Below are 23,486 nucleotides of genomic sequence, written 5' to 3' on the forward strand. Positions count from 1 at the left end.
TCGGTATCGGTTGATCTTGAGGGAAAAAATCGGTGATCGGTATCGGCCCCAAAAATCCAGATCGGAGCATCCCTATTGACAACTAAAGTGGTGGCTGAGATTGTACTGTGATCAGCTCTAGAACAAGAATGATTAGGGCTTAAAACAGAGTGGTTAGAGAGAAAGGCTTTAACTTTGTCTTTCATCAATGTTTCCAGGATTTTAGCTAAACAGGATCACTTGGAGATAGGTCGATAGTTATTACGGTCGCTTCTTTCCCCACCTTTATGTAATGGAAAAACCAGCCGTTTTCCAAATACTAGGAACTATGCCTGTTGACAGTTTAAGTAAATATGCTATTTGTTCTGTAATTACTGGGGCTGCTAATTTGAGAAAAACAGGATACAAGTTATCCTCCCCAGTTGACTTCCTGACATCAAAGGATTGCAATAACTCAAAAACAACACTAATAGAAATGAAGGAAAGGAGAGGCATGGCTCACATTACATTTATAACCACAACCACCAGGAGGAGGCTCTTCATCATCATCATCATCATCATCAAACAAACTTTGGCTGTTGAAATGGCTGTTGAAGGCCAAGCAAACCTCATTCTTTTCATTTATCAAGCAATTATTATATTTAACCATTTCAGGTAAGGAGACAGTAGTCTTGGTTTTGTTAGAGTTTACTGTCCATATCTATAATATCTCTCTCTCTCTCTCTCTCTCTCTCTCTCTCTCTCTCTCCCTCGCTCCTCTGCAGGCCCCTCCTCAAGGTCGTTTTGGGGTGAAGGTGAGGAGCAGCAGACCGTCCACACGCCCCCCCGGGTGTCCTCCGCTGGGGAGGGTGGGGGGCGACCTCCCCGGGACCACAGACCCGCCTCTTACAGGACTAACCCCCAGGAGCACCCTGCCCCCACATAAGTCCTGCCCCCCGCCCCCCCACCCCCCAACATAAGCCACCCCCTCCCCCTGCCCAGCTCTCTGCCAAAAATGCTTTTGTTGTTTGTTTACATTCCGTCAGAGCAGAGATCCTTTCTGTCACTTAAGACAACAAAAGACTTCTGAGAGAAAGAGAGAGAGACAGAGAGAGAGAGAGATGGACAGATGAATGACGCTCCTCAGCCTGCTCTCCCTCCTCCTCCTCCATTCCTCCACTCCTCTTACCCTCCTCTCTTTCTAGAGGGAGGTATGAATGTATGCCTCAAAGAGCCACGTTGGATGCTGCCGTTGACAAGGAGACATCAGTCTGAACATGCTCACACACACACACACACACACACACACACACACACACACACACACACACACACACACACACCGTCCTATCTGTCTGGGAGGTGGGAGCCTCCAGGCTGTTGCTGCAGCAGTCATCTTGACTCCAGGACCCGTCACAGACATCCTCCCTCCACCAGGGGGCCACAGAGACCCCTGTTATCCATGTGTGTACCGGTGGGTTCTGGGGTCTGTGGCGACTGAGTCTGAGACCAGATGATTATTATTCCAGATCTCATTTAGTTTGTAAATGAACTCATGTTTTGTTCCTTTGTTTATTTTTGTAAGAAAGAGTCCCAGCTGAACGTGGATGACGGACATGACACAGGTGGTTCTGGTTCCGGGTTCACACCAGTACCCTCCTGTCAGATGACTTATGTGGGCGGGGTCAGTAAGATCAGAACGTACGTGAACGTCACGTAGTCTGAGATGACGCTAACAGGACCCCAGGTGGTTCTCGACATACCCAGAGCATTCTGGGTAACTTCTTCAGGTAACGTCACAGTCTCTTATCAGGCTGACGATGTTCTCCTCTGGAATCCCCCACTACTGTTCTGCAGGACTGAACTTTGACCTTTGACCCTGGTAGATTTTTATCATGCAGTGTACCCCCCCCCCCCCCTCCCCTTCTATTAACCTTTAATATAGATCACATTTGATCATTGGACTGTGAAGAAGGAGAATCAATGTATCGTGTGTGTGTGTACGTGTGTGTACACAGGGTGCACATGTACACACACACATGTTGGCTAATAATCTGTACACTACCATGTCCTGAAAGTTTTATGCTGTTTGGTGGGACAGATTCCTAAAATGCAGTAATCTCTAAAATATGTACCTCAACATTTTTCTGTTTGAACGTGTGTCTGTCTGTCTGTCAGTATTATTTTAATAATCATAGTTGCTGCAGGTTTCAACACGACGAGGCCAAAGCGTTGATCAAAGCTGTATTTCCAAGGCTGCATCAGAACATTCCTCTGTTGGTTCAGGTAACCAAGGAGGGTTTGGGAGCTGAGTGAGTCTCAGGACGGTCCCGTCCCGAGTCGTGTGCGTGCCTGCCTGCCTGCCTGCGTGCCTGCGTGCGCATTGGCACATGTCTTAGATGATTCCTGTATGATATGTTGGTCTGGTCTGGATCAGAACCTGGGTCTCAGACGGTCTTTCGTCTCTGTGGTGGTTCTCCCTACGGTGGTTCTCCCTACATGGCTTGATTTGCAAACCAAACCAGACGAACCCCTAGTACACTACAGCAAACCCAACCAGGCTAGACCAGGCTAACCCTAGTACACTAGAGCAAACCAGACCAACCCTAGTACACTAGAGCAAACCAGACCAACCCTAGTACACGAGAGCAAACCAGACGAACCCTAGTACACTAGAGCAAACCAAACCAGACCAACCCTAGTACACTAGACTAAACCAAACCAGGCTAGACTAGGCTAACCCTAGTACAACAGACCAAACCAAACCAGGCCAACTCTAGTACATCAGACCAGACTAAACCAAACCCAGGCCAGACCAAACCCAGGCCAGACCAAACCTAGTACATCAGACCAAACCAAATCAGACCATACCAATCCAATCTGAGGCCAATGCATTCAATAGTATCTTGACAGGGGTCAGGGTCATGTTCTCTGCTAGACAGTGAAGGCATGTTGTTGTTTGTCCCTGGCCAGGGTTAAGGTTAGGCCTTGTGGATTATGCTTAAGGGTTAGGGCCACCTGTATCCTAAAGAGCATTTCAGTCTGAACGCCTGAGAGATGATGAATTGGGTTCAGTGAGGTCGTTTCCTCTATTGAATGATGTTTTTTGCCAACAGCTCAGCGTACGTTTCCCTTGTTACCTTTGTGTCTTTTGACTTTCTACCAAAGTTCTGCAGTAAAGCTCTGGCGATATTAAATGCTGCTTGTTTTTCCTGTATTGTTGACATTTTGCCTTTTGTTGTCAAGTGTAATTTTTGTAACCTTGACTACTTGTACATTGTGTAAAGCATGTGTAAAACAGACTGTTGTTGTTGTAGCTGTCATTCTACTAACACCAGAGACCTCATCTGTAAAACTGTGGAGGATTGACGTGAGAGGTGGCGTACGGACAAAACACAAAGTGCTTACTCACCAAAAATATTACGATTTATAACAGTGCGTACGCACGTCCCACGCCGGTTTCCCTTTTTTTATCACAATCAACTCTAAATTGTGCGCATGTGAGCGAACGTCTTGTCCCACTCGTTTAATGCCAATAGTTTCCTATAAATGGTCAGTGAAACACCGCTAATTAATATTCATGCATACTGACTGCATGACGCCAATTAAGGCAAATTCCGGCAGAAAGGCAAAATAATAAAAAATAACCCAATGAAAAGCGCAACAGGTCTGCGCAACAAACGTGATAACATTCTATGAAACTGCACTCGTGTCTGTCCGACTGAGGCATCGAAAAAGGCATCAGTTAAACGTAATTTGTCCTCCTGTTCACCTTATTAATTATGAGAATACGTTTCATAACATGCAAGTATTGTTTAATAATTACAGATCCAATTAAATATGATTCCCAATTAAACTGTACAACATACTGTATCTGAGGGGTTCTTTTTCAAAAACAGATTGCTGTTTGTGTTTATTATCGTAAATTATGTTTTTTTTGTATGCATTCCAGGGAACTCTTCATATATAATACGTGAGAGGTCATATTTAAATTTATTTTACACAATGGTATCAATTTCAAAGCATCTCTTGAGTTTCACCCTTCTGCCATTGGAGTCGCAGTTGCTCATTTCTCCAATTGATGTGCGTCAGCGTGGGTCAAAGTGTCTGTGGAGGACCGCACATTCTCCCTCCAAGATATATATATTTTTTTTTTTAAATAAATCCCAGTTTTCTTAGAAAGTGGCGTACGCCTTCTTTTGTAGTACGCAAAGTTTATAAGTGAGGCCCCTGGTCGCCACTGGGTCAATAAAGGGTCCTAGTCTCAGTATTGGTCCAGAGTTTTTCCATTCATGTCAGGATGTGAACAAGTGTCCCCCCCTGGAGGGGTGTGGAGGAATGACAGCTGTATATTGCACACCAGGGCCAAAGCAGAGAGTAGCCTGTGTCTGCAGAGCCAGAGAACCAGTTTGGAACTAGGGTCACTAGACTTGCGTTCCTAAACCTGCTGGTCCTAAAACTGCTGTTGCAGTGCTCCAGACACATAGTATTGAAAGCAGAAGGACACTAACCCAAACTAGGAAGGTCGTTCCTCTCTGCTCTCTTCCTCCAAGTTTCCCCAGCCTCCCTCAGATCCCACCCATGTACCCCGCTGCATTAGGCTGTTTAAAACCTATCAAAATCCAACAATTAATTAATTACCTCCCCAAACCCCGACATGGACAATGAGACAGAACAAAACAACACATAACATTTCTCATTTAAATGTGGTCCAAGATCCCCTGAGCTTTGCTATGGGCGTGGACCACCGACCCAGCGCAGTGAGGCGTCTCCACAGGCAGCAGGTCTCGACCAGGGTAATTGCCCGAGCGGATTTACCTGGTCAGTCCCATTCACACTTACACTGACCCTGGAAATGGCATGGAATCTACTGGGAAGGCTTGTATGTGTGAAAGGGGCTAAGTCAGTCCATTTACCATTTACCAAGACATATAGCGACACCTATAGGTCGATCATATATAGCCGAGCGGTAGACATCATGACACAGGTTACATATTTTGCAATCCTCAGTCAGGAGAGTTTCCTTTTCTTTTCTTGTTCAAACGAACACTAAAGGGGTTTAATATCTCTGCTCCATTTAAACTGGAGACAAGTTCAGTTCACCTAGACTAGTCTGTGGCATTTACGGACCCACGCTGGTTTATTTCTTTATGTTCTGAACCTGTTGTGCCTTTTTGAAACTGCCCTTTGCTGTGTTTTTGTCAATTGTTGAGAAAGAATTCTGAAGTGTTTGTATCTGATTACATTATGTCACAAACAATAGACACAACATTGCTAAATAATATCACTGTAATAATAATATTGCAATCGATAAGCAGAATCGATAATGGAATCGCTATCAATAACATCTTATCAATTCCCATCCCTAATCTAGACTGACAGAATTGTTGTTGTTGTGTGTGTGTGTGTGTTTACTTTTACTTAACATTTTAGACATTTAGGATGCTATACAAATAAGTACATTTGTCTAAGGTGAATCATCTATACATCTATGCATCATACACCATTGGCAGTCACAATTATTTCTTATTTATTTTTTACAGTACAGAGGGGTCGTGGGGATGAAGAGGTCTTTAGGAGGGACAGTCAACATGTAGCCTGAAGAGATGGATGTGTTTAAGGTTATCATTTAAACAGGTCTGTGTGAATCGGTGTAATATTGACTGTATTAACTTAAGCTTTCCACCTGTTGTGCAACTTAGCTTGGCAGCACTATCTCTGTCTCTGCAGGGTGTTCCAGAATAATATTCTTATAGATTATTATATTAATTCAATAATAATAATACCTTTTTATTGGATTATTGTTCTTCATGTTTGTTAGAAAGTGAGAGGAATAGACCAGAGAGGAATCTGTTATGTTAAAGACCAAATACAATTGGAATCCCTTTAATACTCCCAAATACTAAAATATCAAATGTGATATTCACATAATTAAATGATATACCTCAATAGTATTGCTGAGGAGATAATTCAATAACTCTATCTCGCCAGTGAAAGCACATTCTTTTAAAATAAAAACATAAATAAAACATGTACATTTAAAATGGTTATCCAAAGCAACTAATAATAAGTACATGTGTCTAAGCAGGTGAATCAACTGTACATCAGTCATCATAAGTGAAACATTCCATAAGAACAAGTGCCATCGACAGTCACAGTGCTGGAGAAAGGAAGAAAACATGTACGGGTATTTTCTTTATGTATATATCAAGTTATAATGATATAAAGGTAGACAATATATTATAGGTATACCCTGAGGCAGTGTGTTCATATCTACCAATTCAACTGTTGAATAATGTTTTATTTATGTTTTTATTTTAAATTATATGCTGGTTGTGGTTTGGTTGCTCCCTGGTTGTGGTTTGGTTGCTCCCTGGTTGTGGTTTGGTTGTTGGGCGACTGGGCTTGTCTGTGCAGGCAGTCTGTCCTGACACCCAGGCACACTTCACAGCTGCTGGGGCGAATTGAGGAAATGACTCAAGAGTAAATATTGGAGAGATAGTAGCGATTAGTAATGTGATCCTGTTACAGGGGAGGCTGGTGGAGGTAGAAACTGGAGGACGGGTTCTTCGCAATGAGCACATTTTCTGTCAGTGTCCCCTGTCCTGTTAGTAATGTGTAAGATTTGATTAACATACATTTCCAGTATTGGTTTAAGAGATCATGACCCTCAGCAGCCTCCAACTCTCTAGACAGCCTCACCAGCCTCACCAGCCTCCACCTCTAGGGAGCCTCTCCCTTAAGGTACTTCACCGTTTGACATTTGGAACCCTGACAGACGTCCTTCCCTATCCTCTCCTACATCTCTCCGTTACATCCCTCCCAACCTTGAGAATGTTATTCTAAACAAGAAAGCAAAGAAAAGAAGAAAAGAGCAACAATTTATGCCATAACTGCCATGCAAATCTGCACAGACGAATGGGATGTGGGCAAAGCCAAAAGCAAACAAGAGAGGGGGAGAGGGGGGGGGGGGAGAGAAAGGGGGGGGGCATCTTAACCCTGAGATTTTGTTACATTGATTATGGTTATCAAATATATGTGTGTGTATATATATGCTGTAACAAAATCTCAGGGTTAAGATCCCCCCCCTCATATATACATATATATATATATATATACTGTAAATATGTATGTATATATATATATATATATATATATATATATATATAGAGAGAGAGAGAGAGAGAGAGAGAGAGAGAGAGAGAGAGAGAGAGAGAGAGAGAGAGAGAGATAGATATGCACGCAGGAACGCACGCACACACACACGCACACACTGCCCAAAGAGAGTAGGCGTGGTACTGGTGATTGTGAAACCTGTGCGTTTGTATTGGTGTGTCTGTTTAACTGTACAAACACATGCCATGCTCAGCCACTCAGCCCTCACTCTGGCCTGTGATGCCTCAGACACCCCCCCCCCCTCCCCCTACCTCACACACACCACCCTCTCTCCCTACCTCACACACACCACCCCCTCCCCCCCTACCTCACACACACCACCCCCTACCTCACAGTCACTCTCACCTACAGAGCTGCCACTTTTCATCACAACTAAATCTAATCAAATGAAATTGTATGTGTCACGTACATCGCATACAGCCATACTTGACATAGTGAAATGGTTTGGTATCTTGCTCCTCAATCAACAGTCGACAATAACTGTGTGTGTGCGTGTGTGTGTGTGTGTGTGTGTGTGTGTGTGGGGGGGGGGTGACCAACTAACTGTCCTCTATTAATTTATTATCTATTGAGATCATTAAAGATGTAATTACAATCCTGAAAGAACTTTAAGAGTTGCTACATTTATCGCCTACAACGTGTCCAAAACTCAGCTGCCAGGATCCTCACCCGCACTAAACCCTGGGAGCACATCACCCCCACCCTGCAACAACTTCATGGACTCACACATAAAATACAGAATCTCCTTCAAGATCTTCCTCCTCACCTTTACGGCACTCCATGGCCTGGCTCCTGCCTACCAGCTGGTCTGCTCAACCCCTCCACCCCTGCACATGGTCTCTGATCCTCTGATGCTGATCTCCCCGTCATACCTCACACTAGTTGACGCACACTTGGCGATCGTGCCTTTTCTGTTGCTGCACCCAACCCGTGGAACACCCTTCTATCAGCCATCTGATGCTCTGATACTCTCAAGACCCATCTGTTTGGACTCGCCTTCATACAGCATGGCATGGGTCCTGAGTAACACTATCCCCCATAGTTACCAAGGTACCACACAACAAACATCTAATGATGAGTAAAAGCAAAGAGCTGTCTCAAGACTTTTGCAACCAGATTGTTGCAAAACATGAAAATGGAATTGGCTACAGACGTTTTTTCACAACTTCTGAATCTTCCAGTAAGCACCATTGGGGGCATTATCTGTAAGTGGAAGCAACGTCACTCCACCATCAACTGGCCACGCACAGGAGCTCCTCGCAAGATTTCTGATCAGGGAGTCAGAAGGATACTTAGAAGAGTAGCCAAAGAGCCAAGGACCACTAGGAAAGAGCTCCAGAAAGACTTGAAGGCAGCAGGTACAACTGTGACAGAAAGGACAGTAGGCAACGCACTCCACCACCATGGCCTCTGTGCACGCTCAGCCCACAAGACTCCACTACTGAAAAAATGATATATTGAAGCTCGTTTAAGGTTTGCCAAACAACATTTGGACAAGCCAGTGAACTACTGGGAGCATGTACTCTGGTCAGATGAGACCAAATTTGAACTTTTTGGCTGTCACACAACACACTATGTTTGGAGGAGAAATGGCACTGCACATCACCCGATTAACACTATATTATACCAACAGTGAAGTTTGGAGGTGGAAGTATCATGGTCTGGGGCTGTTCCTCCTCTCGTGGTACTGGAAGACTTTAATAAGACTGTTCATACTGTTCATCATTGAAGGAACAATGAATGGAGCCATGCACAGAGAGATTCTTGAAATGAACCTGCTGCCATCCACCAGGATGCTGAGGATGAGACGTGGGTGGACCTTCCAGCAGGACAACGATCCAAAGCATACAGCAAAGGAAACTCGCAATTGGTTTCCGAGATTTTTCAAAAGAAATCTACTTGTTGGAATGGCCCAGTCAATCACCTGACTTAAACCCAATTGAACATTTGTGGAAGCATCTGAAGATCCAGATTCACAAGAGGGCCTCCTGCAATCTTAAAAATATTTAAAGATAATCTGTGTAGAGGAATGGGCCAAAATCACACCTGAATACTGCAGGTGATTAGTTACTTAATACAGAAAGTGCCTTGAAGCTGTCATTACAAACAAAGGCTTCTCCACTAAGTATTGAATTAATTTCAGTTAGTGCTTTGCCTTGCCTTGCCTTGCCACTAAGTATTGAATTAATTTCAGTTAGTGCTTTGCCTTGCCTTGCCTTGCCACTAAGTATTGAATTAATTTCAGTCAATACTTTTTTCCTGTTTCATTCCACTTTATTACACATAACTTTATTTACATATGAACTTTAATGTTTCGATTTTTGGTCAGGATTGTTTGAGTTAATACCAAAGTCTGGTGCAAATTTCACTTGAATAGGCTCATTGGAAATACATGAACTGGACAAAATGTTGATGTGTTCAATCCTTATTCCCCACTGTATATATACTGTATATATAGCTATATAATTGCTGCACATTCGTAAAACAGTTTGTAACACTGTTTTAAAAAGGTGCTACATTGTTGTTACTAAGCTAGTCAGCTATTATCAGAGCTATCAGAGCTGACTGATCTCCTGAGGGGGTGTGTACGTGTGTGTGTGTGTGTACGTGTGTGTGTGTGTGTGTGTACGTGTGTGTGTCTGTGTGCGTGTGGAGGTGTGTGTTAAGCGCCCGGGGCCTGGTCCTGAGGTCAGCTCTCACACACACACTGGGAGCAAAAGTAAACAATGCAGCCCTATAAATACAACCTGCAGTCAATGGAGCTGGAATTCCTTCACTCTCACTCTCACTCTCACTCTCACTCGGTACACACCCACAGCACTGCAGTGTCTGCATGGCAGAGAGCGCTAGCTAGCCGTGTGTTCCAGGGCTGCACCTCACCTCACCCTCCCTGACAGCCTCTCTGAGCCACTCTGAAAGCTTCTCTGAGCCTCAGGCCACAGGTAACGGCCTCTCCAGTCTTCTACTGTTATCTGCTGCCTGCCGCCTCTTCAGAGCCACAGCATCATCACCAGCACCAGAACCAGAACCAGAACCATCATCGTAACCAGCATCAGAACACAACACCTGCAGACTGCAGAGTCCGGTCTGAGCTAGCCCTCTGACCTGGATCCAGCCTGCTGGACAACGGCATCTGGTCTGGGTCACTTAGCGCTGGCCCCACACCTGCCAGAGACCACCCAGCAACCACCCAGCGACCGCCCGGAGACCGCCCTATTTCTTGACCAGGTAAGGACAGGTGTAATGCACTGTAGTCTCTAGTTCTCATATGGCACTTCATACTTATTCATATCTCAACACAGCACTTGAACATTATTTACTACAAAATAAACGCAAAGCATTCTGGTGACTGTCTCATTCTCTCCCATGCCAAGAAGGTGTATTGCCACCTTGCCTAATAAGACACCCCTAAATAGATAGATATATAAAAACATTTACATTTACATTTTTGGCATTTAGCAGACGCCTTATTCCAAAGCGACTTACAATCAATACATTTGAATACTAAGCATGTGAATCATCAGTCCACCAGTCGTAGCAGGAAGAGTAATCCAGCTCAGGCCCGGGGCCATTGATAGAAGGAAAAACCTTCTCCTATCACCTTCTTCTAAATTATTATTATTTATTTTTTTACACTGGAGAAACAGAGAAACAGTACAAGGGGGGCAATAGAAGTTCTTAGGGACACAGTAGAGGGGAAAGCGGGTGTCTTCAGGAGACGCAGTGCTGGGGGCAGAAGATGTCTCAGGAGGAGCAGTTAAGGTGTAACCTGAAGAGATGGGTCTTCAGTCTACGACGGAAGATGGATAGTGACTCTGCAGTTCTGACAGCCGTGGGAAGCTCAATAATAAAGAATAGAATAAATAAATAGAATAAAACAGTTGAACAAGGGATTATGATGGCCTCATCATTCATCTTGAAATCAAACCCATGTTGTCGGCCCTACCCTGAACTGAAACATATGCCCCCCCCCCCTCCTTATTTCTTATTGCAAGTAAATGCAGTTCCCTTTTTCCTTTGTCATTTTATTGTATTCTTATCTTGTCTGTATGGTAAAATATTGTAATGTGTTTTTCTTTGTTTTGTTTGGGGTATCAGCAACAATACTTTAAATGACTGACCTGTGCCTGTCCATAGCCAATGCATGTATGTGTTGAGGCGATAGTCCCCTAACCCTTTTGACATGAAGGTGTTTCCCTGCTTGTGGAGTCAAATGCGTTAGTCAGATCATTATCCAATCACAAATGTGACACACGGTCTGGTGAAAAGGTCCACATGTCGGCAATTCTCAAGTCACGCAAATGACGCAAATGATTATTTTTTATGTGTTTTCAGTTTATTTTCATATAAACTCCTCAAAAAAAGTTCGGTAACGTTATTTTGGTCGATTACCAACAGAAGAATATCGCTGGGGATTTTGGCCGCTACACACACGTTTAGCTGTGTTACTCATTCCACGAATCCATGATCCTTACAAGTTGTACTTCGTTGTAAAGGTGACTATTCAGGCTTTCCAACGATATAAAATACAATACCAATTGGTATTAACAAAGGGGAGGAAGAATCGACTGAAATAACGTTTCCAAACTATTTTTGAGGAGTTTATATATCAAATGTAAATGTTGAAGGGCCCACACAATATAACAAACAACAGTTTTAGGATCACTATTCTATTTGTGAACTGGATTCATTGAATCGTCCTGCCTCGTAGGCTACTGGGTTAGTGACACATGGCTTGTAAACAAACAAGCGTTTTAGGACGTGTTCAAAAGCCAGGACTGCGAGATCATCTAATTATGTGTTTTGTAAAAAAAAAACGGAAAAATTACCTTGCTCTACTTGGGGACTTTTTCACCAAACTCTGTCACAGATGTGGTCAGAGCCTGAGAGCGGGTTAAAGGTGTGTTGAAGGAACCCGTCAATAAGAGTCTTTATCTGGGTTCATCTCCCTGGCAGCGGGCCAGCAGGGCAGGTGTGTGAGTCCGCTGTGGCTTGGCTGCTGGCCCAAAACATAATACCACAGCACTCAATAACAGAAATAACACCCTCAGAGATGGCTGAGATTAAGGATACAGGTGCTTGATCAGCACAATACATATACCTAAAAAGATTTTATCATTACCAGCCACAAAACAATAAAATGTTTCAATGTCTGGCAATGGGACCTGGCCAGGTGGCAACACACCTGTATCAATCGCTGCCAACGCCCTAACCTGACGACCACAGAATAGCAACACAAGAGTAAAAACCCCACTAATTCTACTTAATGCTGTAAGACGTTTTCACACTTACAGGCCCAGGCCTCTGAGCCTGGGTAAACATGCCATCCCTCTTTGGCACCAGAAACGTTCAGCTCTGTATAGTTGTATTAGTTCGTTTTTTAGATTAAACCTTTTTGTCAAACTGTTTTTTTTTTGCTCTAGGCACAGGGTCAGCCATAGTCAGCCCCCCGGAGACATTAGGGGTTAAATGCCTTGCTCGAGGGCACCTTAGATATGAAGCCAGCAACCCTCCAGTCACCAGCTCACATGCAGCTCCCTCCTGAGGCAGGGATTGAACCAGCGACCTTCTGATTGCTAGCCGGCCTCTCTAACCTCTAGGCTACCCGCCGCCCCAGTTGTATTAGTTGACGTTCATATTTGAGGGGGAACTAAAACATTTCAACATTTGAAAAATAACACCACACAGGCATTAATAAACACCTAATGGATCAGATTATGTAAAAAACTAAATTTTGACCAAAAATGGAGATAGAACCTTATAATTCTAACGTCACGATGTGCCAATCATTTTGTGGCAAAAGGTGGCAATAATTGACAACTGCTGTGGTTGTTGCCCAGGTGTTTATGAGGTGAACAGGTCTGGTATCAGACACCTGGACTGTCCTCTCTGTCTTCCAATAAAACAGTCCAGTGACTCAGGAGGCTAGATAAGGCTGTTGGCTGATTTTTCGCACCCCAGAGAACAGCAGGCGTTGCTGGGTATTATCTCCTCGTGTTGGGCAAGAAGTTTCCTGTTGGTCTTGGAACAACTTTTTTTTTCTTTCATCCGTTGGTCCAAGTTTTCCCATGAGAAACAATAACAAAGGATCCCCGAGGCTCACACAGCAAACAGTCACGCCTGACTATACACACTTCTGGAAAACTCCAAAACCAAACAATGGACAAGAGAGTCCTTTCTTGGGGAGGAGCAGAGGGGATGGACCAGGGGGAGGCTGGTGGAGGTAGAAATCGGAGGATGGGCTCAGATATCTACCTTCACCAGCCTCCACTGGATGAACTCAATGAGTGTTGGTGAACATTAGATATTGGCATCATATCTATATGAAGTATGAGTATGCACAATCTTATTATTTTGGTGAAATACCAAGCAGGATATACAAGTATAGTTCATGAGAGATCAACCATAATTTAATCCTAACCCTAACACAACCCTAACCCAACCCTAAACCAACCCTAACCCTAACCCTAACCCTAACCCAACCCTAATCCTAATCCTAACCCTAATTCTAATCCTAACCCTAATCCAACCCTAACCCCAATTCTAACCCTAACCCAACCCTATATTATATACTGTGTAGAATTAAGTAGAATTATATGGTATACATATTTATTTATTTTCTTTTGGGGGGGGGGGGGGGGGGTGTGATATCTCTGTCCGGTAGTTAAACTTAGTTGTAGCAGCGTTGTTCTTATGTAAACAATGGGATGGTCATATTAGGATCCAGCACAGTACGTTATATAACCCATCCATCCTCAGAGAGACAGCAGGCCACATTGTAATGCTGTTAAAACCAGTCTGAGTGCAAACGCAGGCGGTGGTGGTGGCGGCGGAGGTGCTGTGTCTGAAATGTGATTATTTTCAAGGCCAGAATGTTTCGGTGCAACTGATGACACCTGACCCACCCAGCGCTGCGGCCATTTCACCTGTTACCCTCGCCACAGACGGCCATTGCACCTGCATTTTTTTTTACCTGCGTTTGGATTTGTGTCCATTTTGCCATAGCTGAAAATAGAACCCAAAATATCACGCTGATGCCCGTCCTCTGATTTCTACCACCACCAACCTCCTCTGGCATGTCTCCATAGAGGAAATGTCATACAAAGGCCACTTCTGACTTACAAAGACCGTCTGAGTATCAAGCTACAATGGCAAGAATGCGCGACCAGAGTTGGTTACCACGGGCGATGCCTGTGTCGACTTTCAGGTCCTTTCACTGTGTCTATAAGGCTGACCTGTCAAGCAAATGGAGCGGAGGCTAATTCTCCTGAAATGAATATCAGCTTCTTGACCAAACTCATTTAGGGATCAGGCCCGGATCTTAATCCTTCCCCTGCGGAGCATGTTTGCTTCTTTCTTCTTCTGTCCACTTCTCCTTTAGGAGAAAGCTAATATGGCTAAATTTGCCGGGGCTAATGGGCTTAGCGCCAGCTGTTACAGAGGAGAGGGGAGCACCACAGGCCGCTTTTAATCTGACGGAGGGGAAGGGCAGTGGGTAGTGGGGGATCCTAGGAGCCTTTACGGGAAATGTCTGAGATAAAAGGAGGAATGAGAGGGGGGGGGACAGAATAGAGAGAGGAGGATTCTCTTGGAGAGGATAGCTTCATTTCCTTCAGGGTTTGCATGTCGCTCTGGGTCTGATTGGACGTACAGAGGACACAACACCTCATTCTCACCCTCACCCTCACCCTCACCCTCACCCTAACCCTCAATCTAACCCTCAACCTAACCTTCACCCTCACCCTAACCCTAACCCTCAACCTAACCCTAACGCTAACCCTCACCCTAACACTAACCCTCACCCTCACCCTAACCCTCATCCTCACCCTAACCCTAACCCTCACCCTCACCCTAACCCTAACCCTAACTCTAACCCTCACCCTAACCCTAACCCTAACCCTCACCCTAACACTAACCCTAACCCTCACCCTCACCCTCACCCTCCCCCTCACCCTCACCCTCACCCTCACCCTCACCCTAACCCTCACCCTAACCCTCACCCTCAAGCTGCGTGCACACAGGGTCATTGCGTTGCACCGGAAGTCATTCATCTCAATGGGGCCGTTGCGTTGATCAGTTGCGTTGCTCTGCATTGCGTTTCTTGACCGGCAGGGTGCGTCAATCAGTCAAAAAATTTCAGCTTTTTGCGTTGCGTTGGATCCGTCAAAACAACCGGAAGTAAACCGGAAGTAGTTTCTTGCCCAGAGCTCTCGCCTCAGATTTTAAATCCTCAATTTTGGCCGCCATTGGCTAAAATCTGTAATTTGGCTCTACAAGTGTTAATATGTCATTTTATGAAGTTTTTATATGTTTTCAGGCGAGAAAGTAACCATATATATTCACAAAATGTGTCCAGTTTATCAAAATAACCCGTTTATATATCTGATCTGACGTTTTTTTCCCCACTTCTGTGGGAAACTTCGCTAGCAACACGAGTAGAGCTTTGCATCTGCATGGCACGTTGAAGTACGTCAAGTCCATCCCACCAGGTTGCGCCAGAACGGTGGGTCACGGTCCGCGGTGTGCACGCGGCGTCACCCTCACCCTCACCCTCACCCTCAACCTAAGCCTCACCCTCACCCTCACCCTCACCCTCACCCTAACCCTAACCCTTGCCCTAATACACGTCCTGGTCGGCTGTGACAACAAGCTCATACCAAGAAGAAACAGATGGGTTAAGGTCAACCTACTGCATTTCTGATGCATTTCTGATGCATTTCTGATGGGTTCGCGTCAGGGTTAGATGAGCAGACGTCTGAAGGCTGTTCCTGGGCGCGGTGCCGTCATAATAGTTTTATGAATCGGATACAATAGATTTTCCATCTGTGGACAAACAAACGTATGTAGCAAACACCCTGGAACATGTGCTGAGCGAGACCACGCGTCTTATACCAGAACACAGATAAGCGGTTGTAGATACCACGGTCCCTCCCCCCCCCCCCCTCAGTGACGGTACCCTGCCCAGCGTGCTCACCCTGAGTTTACACAAGCAGCGCCACAGCTGACATCCGTCAATATTGACTTTTACCTGTGATAAAATGTCAATTGCAGGCAGAATTGCACCTATATAAAATGTATGCCCCGCATATGAAATAGCAAAATAAAACTGGGCCCAGATTGTACAGAGAGTGACGATAAATACGCCCCTAAAAAACACAGAAAAGGGCGCTTATAGGTGGCGTAGCAGGTTAAGCGTTGACCATGTACCCGCAGGGTCCCCGGTTCGATTCTGGCAGGGGACATGTCCTGCATGTCATCCCTCCTCTCTCTCTCACCCATCCTTCATGTCTATATCTCTACTGTATCTGTCAATAAAAAAAAAGAAAAATATGAGTGGGACTGCCACACTCAGAAAAAAATACTTAAAATAAAATTAAAATAAAAAAAGAACGCAGAAAACACAACAGAAGACCCTCCCTGAGCAGAACTGGCGCCCGGCGGCGGCGCCTCGGCGAGGTGTCTTCTCCTCACATCACATCACCTCTCCTTTCGTTTGATTAAAATCTCCAGAGGGAGCGTGGAGACGCCACGTTGAAAGCCAGGCCGGCGCCCGCGGTCCTCTGGGTCACTCGCCCCCACGGCTCGGCCCATTCGGGCCCGCTGACCCGCACTAAGCCACTCAGTCAGATCACCTCCAGCCCGGGCCCTGCGGCGCTGTTCACTCACTCTGTTGAGGGCCATTCCTCCCCGGCATCGTCCCCTCGGCTCAGACACGTTTAAAGAGACCCGGTTCACTCCGTCTCACCTCAGTCCTGCTCTCTCTCTCGTCTTCACACTGCACTGACTACCCATGCCTGACGCGCTGATGGAGCTTCTCACAGAGTTGAAAGTGTTGGATGTTTAGCAGTCAGAGTTTTGAGACACAAAAGGGATAAACAGTAATTTCTCAAAGGTAGGGTGATTTTGTATTGTCAGGAATTACTTAATACTTAATTAATAATAAAACTAAATATTATACTTTTTCTTTTGGATACGTGAAATTGATGCATGAAATAGTAGAATGATGTTTAAAGGCCAATGCACACGGCGTGAGTCTTAAGCCCAATGCACACGGCGTGCGATTTTGTCGCACGACAACATTCGATTCTCAATTCACACCCACACACTTCGGTGGTGTGAATTGAGAATCGAATGTTGTCGTGCGACAAAATCGCACGCCGTGTGCATTGGGCTTAAGACTCACATGAAGAACGTGTTGTTTACTGTTAGTCAGATAGAGGATACAGGTCGCCATGTGTGTGTATGTGTGTGTCAGAACTCTGTGTAAGCTGAGCAGGAACCCTTTAGTTTAATACACACACAACTCTGGTGCAGTCAAACTCAATGCTAGACATGTATCTCAACATCAGAGCTGTATGAGTTTGGTCACTGCAGCCTCCTCCTCCTCTAACGGAACCAGCTCTTATTCTAGACATATTTAGAATCTTTCAATCAGTTAAATGTTTTCATGGTCATTTCTCTCCCTCTGCCCTGATCAGTAGGCAGCCATGTCGAGTCCGGTGGAGAGTCTTCCAGAGAGGCTGTTCTCCTCCCACCGCGGCCTGGCAGAGAGCTCCCTGGGCAGGCTGGAGCGGGATGAGCGGGGGGGCGGGGAGGCCTGGGACCTGGGCGTGGAGGAGGAGGACACCAAGCCCCGTCTGGAGGCCCTGGAGCGAGGCCTCTATCTGTCCTGCTACGACATGCTCTTCACCGAGGACACGACCTGGCTGGTGAAGGTGACAGAGATGTCCCCGGCCCTGACGCAGGCCCAGACCCAGACCCAGACCCAGACCGAGGTCCAGACCCAGACCGGCCCCCAGCCCCAGGTGGAGCCAGCCCAGCCGGGAGAGCCGGAGCAGGTCCCTGTGATCGACAGCCAGGCCCTGGGGCTGGGGGGCGGACTGCAAGGGCCAGAGGAGGAGCGTTCCCTGGAGCAGGTGCAGAGCATGGTGGTGGGGGAGGTGCTGAAGGACATCGAGACGGCCTGCAAGCTGCTCAACATCACCCCAGGTAAGCTACTAACCACCATACCACCTGACCTGCCTCTCCAAACCATCTGACCTGCCTCTCCAAACCATGTGACCTGTCTCTCTATACCACCTCGCCTGTCTCTCCAGGGAGACCACAGGCACCCTAACCCTACCTATAACCCTAACCCTAACCTTGACCCTGACCCTAACCATGACCCTAACCCTGACCCTAAAGGCCAATGTACACGGTGTGCGATTTTGTCGCACGACAACATTCGATTCTCAGCCTGCCTGGTCCGACTTCGGTGGTGTGAATTGAGAATTGAATGTTGTCGTGCGACAATATCGCATCGCACGCCGTGTGCATTGTCTCATTCAAAACAATGGAATCGAATTCGCGGTGCGACAAAATGTAGGCATTGGCCTTAACCCCTAGCTACAATACAGTCCATCCCATGCATTACAATGAGCCCATCCTCCGATTTCTACCTCCCCTGGTACAGTAACCATACATGTTACACAATACAATGCAAACATAGCGTCGTGTAGCAGAATGTAAAGTCTGTTAACCCTAACAGTTACCAACCAGCCCCGCATTACTGAGTCAGAAAGTTGATCTAGTGTTTCTAAAAACAACAGACATCGGGCTGTAACGACAACTCAGCAGATGACAGACGCTTAAATTATGTCTTGACGCAGCTTCTGTTAGCCTGCCTCCAGGATGTCTTTAATCCTGGCCATTGTCTGAGTCGAGGAACACAGGACAGGGTGAGGTCTGGAAACACAGAGAGCAGGCATGCTGTAAGGACTCCTCTGTCACACCCTGACATCTCCCAGCCCCTACTCTCAGTTGAAAGTGTCATGGAGCGCTTAACCAACTGAAGACATCAGTCCAGAGGCAGCCCTCCCTGTGCAAACCCTTCCTAACCTCCCTAACCATCAAACCTAAAACACCTTCACATAGTCACAGTCACACTCTCACAATACAGATACATCAAGCTTCGATTCGATGTTTGTTTTGTATTCAGAAAAGAAAGGAAAGGACACAGTGCCCAGATCACATGGTGTATGAACGCTCCTCTGTGCTCCCTACCTGCACCAAGTAAAAACACACAAACAGCCCAGGGAAGCGGGATGACGGACGCCCTGTACTGCAGAGTTGCTGGAAGTTGACATTAGTTTTATTTTTTAAAGTAATTCATTATTCATAATTCTTATCTCTGAAACTATCTGTATTATGAATACCCATTTAAAAATGTATCTTACCCGAATACTGTACACTTTGAAATGCATTATGAATATGTATTCTGATGCCTACAAAATACTGGCAGTATGATAAATACTGAATAAAATAATTCATATAATATATGATAATAAATAAATCATACACCATACTATACTATGTTATACTATACTAAACTATACTATACTACTGTACTATACTATACCATACTATGTTATATGTTATATCATACTATACTATGTTATACTATACTATACTATACTACACCATGCTATACTATGTAATACTATATCCTATACTATTTTATACCGTACCGTACCGTACCATACTATACTAAACTATACTATGTTATACTAACTATACTACTGTACTATACCATACTATACTATACTAAACTATACAATACAATACTATATTATATGTTATATCATACTATAGTATGTTATACTATACAATACAATACCATACCGTACCATACTATACTAACCTTTACTATGTTATGTGATACTATACCATACTACACTATACTATACCATTTCATACCATACTATACTAAACTGTACTATGTTATACTATGTTATACTCTCCTATACTATGTTATGCTATACTATACCATAAACTGTACAATGTTATACTATGTTATACTAACCTATACTATGTTATACTATGTTATACTATACTGGGTTGTTCAGGGTTGTGGTGTGTTAGACCCTACAGAGTGGACCTCAGGGAATGTCCAGAAATGGCTGCTGTGGACGGAGCATCTGTACCGGCTCCCCCAGGCCGGCAAGGCCTTCCAGGACCTCACAGGGAAGGACCTCTGCAGCATGAGCGAGGAGGACTTCCGCCTGCGCTCACCCCAATGTGGCGACACGCTGCACGCCCACCTGGACATCTGGAAGTCAGGTGAGTTGTCTGTGTTAGAGGTGTGTTAGTTAGCTGTGTATTAGTTGGCTGTGTTAGTTGGTTGTGTGTTAGCTGTATGTTAATAATAATAATAATAATAATAGTAATAATAGTAATAATAATAATAATAAGAAGAAGTTAATTATCATCAGTGTTAGCCGTGTTAGCTGTTTTTTCTCTGAGAAGAATACAGATGTTATTCTCTAATTTATTTACTTTTTTTTTATTTCTCTGTCTCTCTCTCTCTCTCTCTCTCTCCCTCTCTCTCTATCTCCCTCTCTCTCTCTCTCCCTCTCTCTCTCTCTCTCCCTCTCTCTCTCTCTCTCTCTCTCTCTCTCTCCCTCTCTCTCTCTCTCTCTCTCTCTCTCTCTCTCTCTCTCTCTCTCCCTCTCTAGCTGCCTGGATGAAGGAGCGGTGTTCAGTTGGGGACAGTAAAATAACTGGTGAGTTTGGCTTTTCTAGAAGATATGGGCTCAAGTATTCCTATGCACCAACTAACAATGAAGTTGTAGCCACCAGTGATGGATGACAGCCCAGAGGCAGGGTGGCAAAGCAAATCACATGTGTGTGTGTTTGTGTGTGTGTGTGTGTGAGTGTGTGTGTGCATGCAGGCATGCGGGCGGGCGTGCGTGTAACCATAGCTCCCAGACAGAATGTGATAGAGGTGCTGTGTTCTAGGTGTGTAGTCTGAGACTGACAGGGTGTGTGTGTGTGTGTGTGTGTGTGTGTCTATGTGTGCGCGCGCAGGGGGAGAGGAGCTGTGGTCGGAGGCTGACTCGTCGTGTTCAGGCCAGCCCATCCACCTGTGGCAGTTTCTCAGGGAGCTCCTCCTGAAGCCCCACCACTACGGACGCTGCATCCGCTGGATGAACAAGGACACAGGTGGGAGGTGGAGGTGGATGGACACAGGTCGTGAGCTTAGAATTATAGGTTCTAGGATCTCCATTTTTGTCAAAATTGAGTTTTTTACATAATCTGATCCATTGGGTGTTTATTAATGCCTGTGTGGTGTTATTTTTAAAATGTTGAAATTTTTGAGTGAGTAATTCATAAAATACAAAGGTTCCATCTCACAAAACATAATGGAATGTAAAAACTTTGACGCTCAATATCTCTGAACTGCCCTAAACGGAGATAGAACCTTATCATTCTAAGCTCACAGGTGGGAGGTGGAGGTGGATGGACAGAGATGTGGATATTCGCTAAATTGTTCATCCTTTACATGAGATTTGTTAAACAGGCTGGTGGAGGTAGAAAACCGGAGGACAGGCTCATTGTAATGCATGGAATGGAATGCGGAACGGTATGAAACACGAGGCAATTACAATGAGCCTGTCCTCCGGTTTCTAAACCAACAACATTAACTTCAAAACAAAAATTAATTCACCAACTGCCAAAGAGTACCACCTAGAGTGCCAAATGTTTTATGTGAATTCATCTAGTGCCAAGTGTTTTATGTGAATTCATCTAATGCCAAATGTTTTATGTGAATTCATCTAGTGCCAAGCGTTTTATGTGAATTCATCTAGTGCCAAGTCTTTTAACTAGCAACAGTACTTTGTGACTAGGTACTTTTTTTGTGATTCATAAAGTCACCCGTGGTACTCTAGAATGCTGACCATCTGGGGAAACTTCATTCACCCTCAGCACTGAAGGCCTTAACATGAGGTGTGGTAGGTGAAATGATGCTACATCAGAATGACATTGTCCCACCCTGCCCCCTCCGCCAGGCGTCTTCAAGATCGAGGACTCCGGTCACGTGGCTCGGCTCTGGGGCCTCCGGAAGAACCGTCCGGCCATGAACTACGACAAGCTGAGCCGCTCCATCCGCCAGTACTACAAGAAGGGCATCATCCGCAAGCCGGACGTGTCCCAGAGGCTGGTCTACCAGTTCGTCCACCCCGTATGAGGGGGAAGGAGGGAGTGGAGGAGGAGGAGGAGGAGGAGGAGACAGATGGAAGAGCAGACCGCCTTGCACTTGAGAACCTGAACCAAGCGGACGTGAGGTTAAAGAAATAGAGATGACTTGAGCGTGAGCCAGCGCAATGACTGGCCTTCAAATGACTCACAACTCTCACACAGGTCCTAACACCGGGTCAAACTGCCGAAATCAAGGTGTGAATTAACCCTCTAACTGCCAGTCCTTCCTGCTACAGGGGGAGTGGGGATGGCGGGGGTGTGAGGGGTTGCCACAGTAAGAGCGGGGGGAGTGTCTGAAATGTTATTACCTGAATTTTTTGATGCAACTCGCACAATGTCATGAGCACTCCTCTGTTACTGCCAGTCATTTCACCTGTTGTTACCGCCATTCCGCCTGCGTTTGGGACAGTTGTGGACCTGGTTTGGACCAGGTTTGGACTGTCTGTGTTCTAGGTTCATTCCTTTTAAACCACAAGAAAAAAGTGCCTTTTTCATTTGCATGGTCTGCCTGTCACTCACACACACACACACACACACACACACACACACACACACACACACACACACACACGCACAGGTCTGCCTGTCTGTGTTTCTCATAATAGCCCCTAGCCACCTTTAACTTTGATTGATCACAGTGTGTGTGTGTGTGTGTGTGTGTGTGTGTGTGTGTGTGTGTGTGTGTGTGTGTGTGTGTGTGTGTGTGTGTGTGTGTGTGTGTGTGCGTGCGTGTGCGTGCGCATGCATGCATGACTGGTGAACAGGACTCTGTGCGACAGCACAACACACATTCCACCAAACGTTGTTTGTTTGTTCGAGGTTTTAGAAAATGGCTTCTTGGAACCGTTTTATAAACCTGCTTTAACATGTTTAGCTCTCATCTCAACTGTTTCTCTTTTAGGATGAACATCAGTAGGCCTATATTGTTTGGTATTGTTTGAGTGTTTTCGTTAATGTTGGCATGTTGGCATACTGTCTTTTTTTTACCACTGTAAAATATATAATCCCATACCTTTTGTATATGAGTCACAGTGGATAATTAGGCACAGCTTAGTGGTATTAGAGCTGCTGCCAGGACAGACGCCTTCAAGGGGAAACACAACTTAACAATTACCTCAGGTGTTCTGCTCAGTTCAGCCAGTAGGGAGTGAAGGCTGAGGCCCTGAGGGTGACATCACACACCTGACACAGAGCAAAGGGAACAGGTCTGACAGAAGAACCTGCTCTGGTCACTGGTGCCCCCTACTGGTGAGACACAGTACAACACCTAAATGGTAAATGGTAAATGTACTGACTTATATAGCACCTTATTCCAAAGCGCTTTACAACGGCCT

General features: G+C 45.3%; 2 protein-coding genes across 2 annotated transcripts in view; both read left to right on the forward strand.

The window, feature by feature from the left end:
* lrig2 (leucine-rich repeats and immunoglobulin-like domains 2) overlaps positions 1–904 on the forward strand; it is a gene marked incomplete at both ends in the record, with an annotated part of 15,951 nt that extends 15,047 nt beyond the window's left edge. Inside the window, one exon of the mRNA XM_080545805.1 lies at positions 774–904. Coding sequence (XP_080401931.1) covers positions 774–904 — 131 coding nt within the window. The remainder of the gene's footprint in view (positions 1–773) is intronic.
* Positions 905–17,621: 16,717 nt separating this feature from the next.
* On the forward strand, positions 17,622–22,141 carry LOC308170952 (SAM pointed domain-containing Ets transcription factor-like; the record flags this gene model as incomplete). Its single annotated transcript, XM_080545806.1, has 5 exons — positions 17,622–18,123; positions 20,035–20,232; positions 20,628–20,675; positions 20,980–21,114; positions 21,963–22,141. 5 exons carry the CDS (start codon positions 17,622–17,624, stop codon positions 22,139–22,141), a joined length of 1,062 nt encoding a protein of 353 aa, XP_080401932.1.
* Positions 22,142–23,486: the final 1,345 nt, after the last annotated feature.

The sequence above is a fragment of the Nansenia antarctica genome, assembly GCF_963989245.1.
Source record: "Nansenia antarctica genome assembly, chromosome: 15".
In the NCBI taxonomy this organism is placed as follows: domain Eukaryota; kingdom Metazoa; phylum Chordata; class Actinopteri; order Argentiniformes; family Microstomatidae; genus Nansenia; species Nansenia antarctica.